This window comes from Hemiscyllium ocellatum, chromosome 26 (genome assembly GCF_020745735.1).
Source record: "Hemiscyllium ocellatum isolate sHemOce1 chromosome 26, sHemOce1.pat.X.cur, whole genome shotgun sequence".
Taxonomy (NCBI): Eukaryota; Metazoa; Chordata; class Chondrichthyes; order Orectolobiformes; family Hemiscylliidae; genus Hemiscyllium; species Hemiscyllium ocellatum.
Window position 1 is genome coordinate 12,725,765 of NC_083426.1, and position 9,401 is coordinate 12,735,165.

Consider the following 9,401-nt stretch of genomic DNA (forward strand, 5'->3'; position numbering starts at 1 on the left):
AAGTACGGCCTGGGGTCGTGTTGTCAAACAGAGTGACCCTGGGGATCTTTGATATTTGCATCATAGGTAGAGAGGGTGGTTAAGAAGGTATTTAACATGCTTACTCTCATTGCTCAGACCATTGTGTGTAAGAGTTGGAATATTGCGTTGAGCTTGTACAGAATGATGCTGAGACCACTTTTGGTTTCGTGTGTACAGTTCGAGTCACCGTGCTTCAGGAAGGTTATTGTTAAATTGAAGAGGTTTCAGAACAGATCTACTAAGATGTTGCTGTGACTGGAGGGTTTGAGTGATAGGGATAGGCTGAGACTTTTTCCCCGGGAGGGGAAGAGGTTGGGACGTAACTTTATCGAGGTTTATAAAATCATGAGGGGTAGGTGATAAGCAAAGGTTTCTTTCACGAGGCTGGGAGAGTTCAAAGTGAGGGGTCATGTTTTCACAGTGAGAGGAGACAGATCTGAAAGGAATCTAAGGGACAATATTTTCATGCAGAGGGTGTTTTATATGTAGAATGAATAGTCAGAGGACATGGGAGACGAAGGGGCAGTTGCAACAACAAAAAGACATTTGGATCAGTACATAAATAAGAAAGATTTGTAGGGAAACGTGCCAAATGCAAGCAAGTGGGACTGGTTTATTTGAGAAACGTTTTCAGCACGGACGTATTAAACTGAAGGGTCTATTTCTGTGTCCTATGTGTCTATGACACTGAATGGGACAGTGAAGGACAAGATGTTGGGGGTTGTTGGTTTTTCAATTATAGTCAGTTTTGTCACAAATGTTTATTTCCCAACAAAGCCATCTCTGTTTCTGGACTTCAATTTTAATCCCAACCAAATGTCACATGTTCTGGGGGTTCAGTGACAGTCTCCTGTGAGTCTGTCCAGGGATCCCTCCCCATTCATTACACATGCTCTGAGAAGACCCCCATCTCAAGATTCAAAGATCTCTGACACCAATAAACTGGATCTACATTGTCAATCCTTCACACAGCAACATAATCAATATTACTGCACAGCCTCAAATACTCAGGGAACAAAACCCAGTGAAATGGTTCATGTCTCAGTTCCCAGTGTAGCAGGGAGGGCTGTAGTTCCATGATATAAATCAGCAGCATCAGTAAGTTTCCTACAAACACTGAGGCTGACACATTCATTCAATGTTTATTCAAACTGCTCATTGGTTAAGTTTCTTTCATACTTACAAATAACTGCACCTTATCACATAATGTCTCTGTGATATTTGAACAATTTTGAACAAGGTGTTAACTTATTTATGAGAATGGACAAGATTGTACTAAAGCTTCAGAAAATGTATGCGTGCTTCACTCCAGCTTTGTGTTACATCTCACAGCTTGTGTATGTTATACCTTTAATAGATAAAGTCACCACAATATCACAGCATGTGACCTGAGGGGATAATGGTGTCAGACTCCATCATAGTCAGGGTCACATCAGGCATGACATGCTGATGGACGGGTGTCACTGTTTGTAATTGAATACCTCAGTTCCAGCCCAGATCCTGAAGTGTCTCTGGCTGTGAGATATGTTTCGCCAGATGCTGGTGATTTGTCAGTCCGACAAAATCCATGCCTTGTTCTCATGTAACAGGAGCTAACGTAAAGATGACATCATTGGGTCTAAATACAATAGTGGAGGCAAAAGTCCCAGTGGAAGCTCACCCAGCAATCACAGGATATTACTGGGCAGAGCAGGGGCTGCTGGATCCCCCAGGAATACATTGTCCAGCGGGAGCAGTGACCAGCTCAGTGGCTGGAACTTTCTTTTATGTTTGACAAGGATGAGAAAGGGGAATATAGTCTCACCAACTTCAGGCTTTCAAATGCTTTAATAAAAATACAGGAGCATCAATGTCCAGGCAAGGAACAAAATACAAGTTTTAGGCAAACTCGGTCACTACCACATCTCTCCAGACAGGGGGGGTTAGAGACAAATGAATTCAACAAAATCCATGATTCACAACAAGTCCTGAGGTTCCATTGGTGAGGAGAGCTCTCTTGGTTGTCTGTCACTGAGACTCAGATGAAGCTGAATATTATCTTATGTCTCAATAGGAAGTGAATATACTTGTGACAAATCCACAACAATATCATCAACAACAACAGGAACATCGTCAGGACCCAAATCTGTCAGTAAAAGGTAGAACAATTTCATTGTCAATGTTTCCATTAGCATTGATTCCAGTGAGAATAAGTGACTGAGCATAGGCTTGCAATAGGTTTCAATTTTAGGTGATAACTTATCAGAATGTCAATGGTCACTGATTTCATGCAATGCCATTATGTTTGTTTCCTTATTGGTGAGCTGAAGGTGAGATTTTCTGACTGTTTTAACTTTAGTTTTAATTAGCAAAGGGATTCAATTTCCAGATCGTCACATTTACAATGTTGTTATTTACGTTATTGGACATTCATAACAGGAGATGCCAATTTCTGTTTGCCCCATCCCAGTTTAAATGCTTCATTATTCACCTGAGCTCATGGTGTTGTATATTTCAAAGAAGTGACAGATTTTGTTGAGCCAGGGCGTCTGGAGTATCACTGCCAGGGACATTGCATTCTCTATCACCTTCTCCTCCTCTATTCTCTCATGTTAAACATTATTCCCAAACTGAGAGGGTGGGAGGCTGTCTGATTCCACCTGGTGAAGCCTTGCCTGTTAGAAGGTGCAGGAGCAGTGTGGGATGATGCTATTCTGAGTTCCTCACTGACTGAAGAGACTTCTCACCCACTGGAATATTACACCAGACTGCAATGCTCCTGCAAATATCCATCCACATCTAATAATCCTCATTGACAACAAGATGCTGAGCATGACAGGACGTGGAACTGAAACTTGTTACATTTGGCCTTTATATATTGTTAAAGTCAATCAAAAATTGAACTGTAAATTAATTTTAGCTGTGCTGCTTTATTTTGCTACAATACACTGCAGTGTGAACAGGAGATAAATGTTTAAAACATCAAGCAGTCTTGTTTCCTTCAAATGATTTTGTATTTCTTCTGTTTTACACAGTTACGTTGTCTGGGATGTGATACGCTGGGTACTCTTCACTCTCCTGGTGATTTGTTCTGTTTCAGTCACAATGTTTACACAAAAACATTAGGTGAGCATCATGGCCTTTACAAGAATGATTTTGAGCACTCTAAGTTCCCCATCAATGAGGTGGTCCTGGGTGGAGGGGTTTCGAAGCAGGAGACACAGTTTGAGAAGAATGGGTTGACCATTTGGGACTGAGATGAGCAGGAATTTCTTCACTCAGAGGGTGATGGTTTGTTGGAATTCTCTGCCCCAGAGACCTCTGGAGGCTCCAGACTTGAATATATTCAAAATAGAGATCAATAATGTTCTGGGTAATAAAGATATGGAGACACATGGCAGTAGTGCAAGTAAAATGGTATTCAGGCAGAAGATCTGCTCTGATCCAGGTGAATGCTGAGGGACCCTCGAGGGGCTGAATGGCCTACTCTGTTCCTGCCTCATCTCTCTCCATGTTGGCCTCAGGCTGTTAAATGCTGTCATTGCATCAGCTGCCACCATTTCGTCTGACAGATCGTTTCACACACATACCCACCCTTTGTGTGAAAAAGTTACTCCTCAAGTCATTTTGAAATAATTTCCCTCTCACCTTCAACCTGTGCCCTCTAGGTCTGGACACCCCCATTGAGGAAAAACACCTCGGCTGTTCACCCTGCCCATTCCCTTGTTTAAATCTCTTTGGATAATATAGTCATGTGTCCTAATCTGGAATGAAGACAATGTAAATGCTGTTGGGCAGAGATATAAGTGAGTTAGTGTGTAATAGTTTGATTGGATGGAACCTTGTTATGTGTTAAAATAATAAAATACATTTGTTGTTATTCAAACAAATTGATTTATTCAACATTTGATGGGATGTACAGCTCCCGTGCATACATTAATAAATATGTAAACAAAGAAACCTGAGTCTGCTCTAAAGAGGAAATACTGTATCAAATCCCCCTTTCTGGGATTCTCATAGAACAGAGGAGGTGCCAGAGAGCAAAAGGAAATGACATATTCCCAGAAACTGTCATACTGTTCCTCACGTAGAGTTATAGAGTCATAGAGACGTACAGCACGGAAACAGACCCTTTGGTCCAACTCGTTCAAGCCAACCAGATATTGAGTCCAATCTAGTCCTACCTGCCAGAACTTGGCCCATATCCTTCCAAACTCTTCCTATTCCTATACCCAACCAGGTACCTTTTAAATCTTGCAATTGTACTAGCCTCCACCACATCCTCTGGCAGTTCATTCCAAACACACACCAGCCGCTTCATATAAAGTTGCCCCTTAGGTCTACTTTATATCCTTCCTCTCTCACCCTAAACCTATGCCCTCTAGTTCTGGACTCCCCCACACCAGGGAAAAGGCCATGTCTATATATCCTATACAGGCCCCTAATGATTTTGTAAACCTCTATAAGGTCACCCGTCAGCCTCCGAGACTCCAGGGAAAACAGCCCCAGCCTGTTCAGCCTCTCCCTGTAGCTCAGATCCTCCAACCCTGGCAACATCCTTGTAAATCTTTTCTGAACCCTTTCAAGTTTCAAAACATCTTTCCAATAGGAAGGAGACCAGAATTGCACACAATATTCTGACAGTGGCCTAACCAATGTCCTGTACAGCCCAAACATGACCTCAAAACTCCGATACTCAATACTCTGACCAATGAAGGAAAGCATACCAAATGCCTTCTTCACTATCCTATCTACCTGTGACTCCACTTTCAAGGAGCTATGAACCTGCACTCCATTGTCTCTTTGTTCAGTAACACTCCCTAGGACCTTACCATTGAGTGCATAAGTCCTGCTAAGGTTTGCCTTCCCAAAATGCAGCACCTCACATTTATCTAACTTGAACTCCATCTGCCATTTATCAGCCATTGATCCATCTGGTCAAGATCCCATTGTAATCTGAAGTAAGCTTCTTCGCTTTCCACTGCACCTCCAATCTTGGTGTCATCTGAAAATTATGAATTATACCTCTTAGGCTCACATCCTAATCATTGAGATAAATGATGAAAAGTAGTGGACCCAGCACTGATCCTTGTGACACTCCACTGGCCACAGGCCTCCAGTCTGAAAAACAACCCTCCCCCACCATCCTCTGTCTTCTAACTTTGATTCACTTCTGTATCCAAATAGCTTGTTCTCCCTGCGTTCAGTGAGATCTAACCTTGCTAACCAATCTTCCATGGGGAACCTTGTCAATAGCCTTACTGAAGTCCATATAGATCACATTTATTGCTCTGCCCTCATCAATTTTCTTTGTTACTTGTTCCAAAAATTCAATCAAGTTTGTGAGACATGATTTCCGACACACAAAGCGGCACGGTGGCACAGTGGTTAGCACTGCTGCCTCACAGCACCTGAGACCCGGGTTCAATTCCCGACTCAGGCAACTGAGTGTGTGGAGTTTGCACATTTTCCCGTGTGTACGTGGGTTTCCTCCGGGTGCTCCGGTTTCCTCCCACAGTCCAAAGATGTGCGGGTCAGGTGAATTGGCCATGCTAAATTGCCTATAGTGTTAGGTAAGGAGTAAATGTAGGGGTATGGGTGGGTTGCGCTTCGGCGGGTCGGTGTGGACTTGTTGGGTCGAAGGGCCTGTTTCCATACTGTAAGTAATCTAATCTAAAAAGCCATGCTGACTTTCCCTTATTAGTCCTTGCTTTTCCAAATACATGTACATCTTGTCCCTCAGGATTCCCTCCAACAACTTGCCCAACACTGACGTCAGGCTCACTGGTCTATGGTTTCCTGACTTGTCCTTACCACCTTTCTTGAACAGTGGCACCATGTTAGGCAACCTCCAGTCTTCTGGCACCTTACCTGTGAGTATCGATGACACAAATATTTCCGTAAGAGGCCCAGGAATCACTTCCCTAGCTTCCCACAGAGTTCTAGGGTACACCTAATCAGGTCCTGGGGATTCATCCACTTTTATGCATTTCAAGCCATCCAGCACTTCCTCCTCTGTAATATGAACATTTTTCAAGATGTCACCATCTGTTTCCCTACATTCTATAACTTACACGTCCTTTTCCACAATAAATACAGATGCAAAATACCAATTAGTTTCTCCCCCATCTCCTGTACCTCCACACAAAGGCTGCCTTGCTGATCTTTGAGGGGCCCTATTCTCTCCCTAGTTACCCTTTTGTCCTTACTGTATTTGTAAAAGCACTTAGGATTCTTCTTAACCCTATTTGCCAAAGCCATCTCATTTCCCCTTTTTCCCCTCATGATTTCTCTTTTAAGTATACTTCTACTGCCTTGATACTCTTCTCAGGATTCACTCGATCTATCCTGTCTATACCTAACATGTGCTTCCTTCTTTTCTTTAATGAAATTCTCAATTTCTTTAGTCATCCAGCATTCCCTATACCTACCAGCCTTTCCTTTCACCCTGACAGGAATATACTTTCTCTGGACTCTCGTTATCTCATTTTTGAAGGCTTCCCATTTTCCATCCATCCCTTTACCTGCAAACATCTGCCCCCTATCAGCTTTTGAAAGTTTTTGCCTTACACAGTCAAAATTGGCTTTTCTCCAATTTAGAATGTCAAATTTGAGATGCGCTTTGAATGCTGCCTGAACTGCTGTGCTCTTCCAGCACCATTAATCCGAAATTTGAGATGTGGTCTGTCCTTTTCCATCACTATTTTAAAACGAACAGAATTATGGTCCCTGGCCCAAAGTGCCTCCCCACTGACACCTCAGTCACCTGCCCTGCCTCATTTCCCAAGAGTAGGTCAAGTTTTGCACATTCTCTAGTAGGTACATCCACATACTGAATCAGAAAATTGTCTTGTACACACTTAAGAAATTCCTCTCCATCTAAATCTTTAGCACGATGGCAGTGCCAGTCGATGTTTGGAAAGTTAAAATCCCCGACCATAACTACCCTATTATTCTCACTCTCACTCTCTCTCCCTCACACACATGCACACATCTTCCCTCTGCCTCTCTCCCCCACCATGCCACCTCCCACCCCACTACACACAAACGCACACACATACAAGTCTATGGGATGAATTGCATTTGCAAATTTGTATTTACAGATATTTTAGATTATGTTCAAAAAACACACAATCTATAGACAGTGAGTAAATGTGATATTTTATAAATCCCTTCTTTCAAAATGAATCCTGTCTGACTCCATGCTGGAAACAGACTCGAACATCATTCCTGCAATGCATTGTCTGAGCTGACGTGGCACTTTTTTATTTACAGATAAAACTTGAAGATATATTGGGATGATGACTTGACAGAAATTCGGGGATTTACATATTAATCAATGGAAACCTGCAGCCTCATTCTAAGTGACTGAAGACTTAACAGCAATCTAGGTTTCTCTAATACATTGCATCCATTGTGTGATACTTTGATCTTTTATTGATAAATTCTGTGCCCGATGTATCCTGCCTCAATGACTCCCTGACAAAGGAGTGGTGCTCTGAAAGCTTGTATTTTCAAATGAACCTGTTGGACTCTAACCTGGTGTTGTGTGATTTTCAGCTTTGTCCACGCCAGGCCAACAGCAGCCCCTCCACATCCTGAATCTTCTTGCCAGTGGCTCATATCCAGCAGACAGTGAGTGCTGAGCCTGAGTCTGAATGACAGTTGTTCACCTCTCCAAGGAGACAGCTAGACATACGGCTCAGGATTGAGAGTGATGGTTGATGCCTCCATCCCCATTGATCCAGTTTAAGGGCTGTCTCTGACATACCGACCTGCTGTGCTTGTGCCTGTCTCTGCATTTTCACAACTTCAATAAAATTACACCTGACAGTCCTGAATGTTGAAGCCATTGTCTCTATCACAGCACATTCACCTTTCCTTCGCCACTGACTCCAGCCATCTCCCTGCTCAACAGAGCCCTCATCCATGATGTTATTAGTTTCACGTCCAACCATTCCAAATCATTCAATCTGGCCTTGAATCTTCCAATTTACACTCTTCCATCTCTCTGCTCCAGCTTTGCATCTTTGAAGGTGCTATGTGAATGCAACTTGCCATATTCGCAAACACACTGACAAGGCAAGGCTTTCAAATGAATGCGCTTCTCAGCTCACTGTAGTTAGAAAGCTGCAAATCATTCTGAAATAATGTGAAGTTTTATCCCAAACATTACAATCCAAGTTAAGTTCAATGGAATTGAATAATTTTAAAACTTTATGAAATTAAAATTTAAATCTGGTAAAATAGATTTCTTCCCAAAATTACTTTATTTTTAAATATGTTTCTATCTGCAGCATGCTGTGTGTGAATGGCTCATTGTAAATGATCACACATTCAGTTTGGGCCCATTCCATTAAACTCTCAAACAGGTTCATGGTCGATGAGGAATGTAACTGAGAATTAGCACTGTTGCCTCACAGTGCCTGAGACCCGGGTTCAATTCCCGACTCAGGCGACTGACTGTGTGGAGTTTGCACATTCTCCCCGTGTCTCCGTGGGTTTCCTCCGGGTGCTCCGGTTTCCTCCCACAGTCCAAAGATGTGCGGGTCAGGTGAATTGGCCATGCTAAATTGCCCGTAGTGTTAGGTAAGGGGTAAATGTAGGGGGATGGGTGGGTTGCGCTTCAGCGGGTCGGTGTGGACTTGTTGGGCCGAAGGGCCTGTTTCCACACTGTAAGTAATCTAATCTAATCTAATTATAGAATCCCTACAGTGCAGAAAGAGGCCATTTGGCCCATCTGGTCTGCATCATCCATCTAAAGAACTTCCCACCAGACCCAGAACCCCACTCTTTCCCATAGCCACACATTTCCCATGGCTAACCCACTGAGACTATACCTCCCTGGACACTATGGGCAATTCAGCATGACCATTCCACCTAATCTGCACATTGGTAGACAGTGGGAAAAAAACTGTAGCACTTGTAGAAAACCCACACAGACTCAGGGAGAACATACAAACTGTACACAGACAGTCACCCAAGGTTTGAACTGAACACAGGTCACGGGGACTGTGAGGCAGCAGTGCTAACCGCTGAGACACTGTGCTGTCCATTTTTGAGAAGTTGAGATGTAAAACGCAAGTTTCCACACTTGTTGCATGTTTTGATGTTCATTGTGTTTTCACACTATCAGAAAAAAGTGTGAATATTGTCAAGAGAGTTCTGTGATAGATAGCCATGTGTGTACAATGAGAGTAAGTGTTAGTTACTTTGGTCTGAAATTGGAGAGAGAGCTGCCCTGGTACAGCACTTGCTGGAGGCTAATGTTGTAGGGCCTGGTCCATTTGAAGGACATTGTTGGATGTGGATGGAACAAACAGTGGACAGATGTATCGCGGTTCGACCTGAGTGGGATGTAGGTTATGAATCACAAAGAGGACAGCTGAAAGGGGAGAGAA

At 43.0% G+C, this 9,401-nt stretch overlaps 1 protein-coding gene across 1 annotated transcript in view; it reads left to right on the forward strand.

The window, feature by feature from the left end:
- The window catches only part of LOC132828091 (uncharacterized), a 46,959-nt gene extending 39,055 nt beyond the window's left edge, over nucleotides 1-7,904 (forward strand). Inside the window, exons 11-13 of the mRNA XM_060845000.1 lie at nucleotides 2,075-2,159; nucleotides 3,036-3,126; nucleotides 7,276-7,904. Coding sequence (XP_060700983.1) covers nucleotides 2,075-2,159; nucleotides 3,036-3,126 — 176 coding nt within the window. The 3' untranslated portion in view covers nucleotides 7,276-7,904. The remainder of the gene's footprint in view (nucleotides 1-2,074; nucleotides 2,160-3,035; nucleotides 3,127-7,275) is intronic.
- The last annotated feature ends 1,497 nt before the right edge of the window (nucleotides 7,905-9,401 follow it).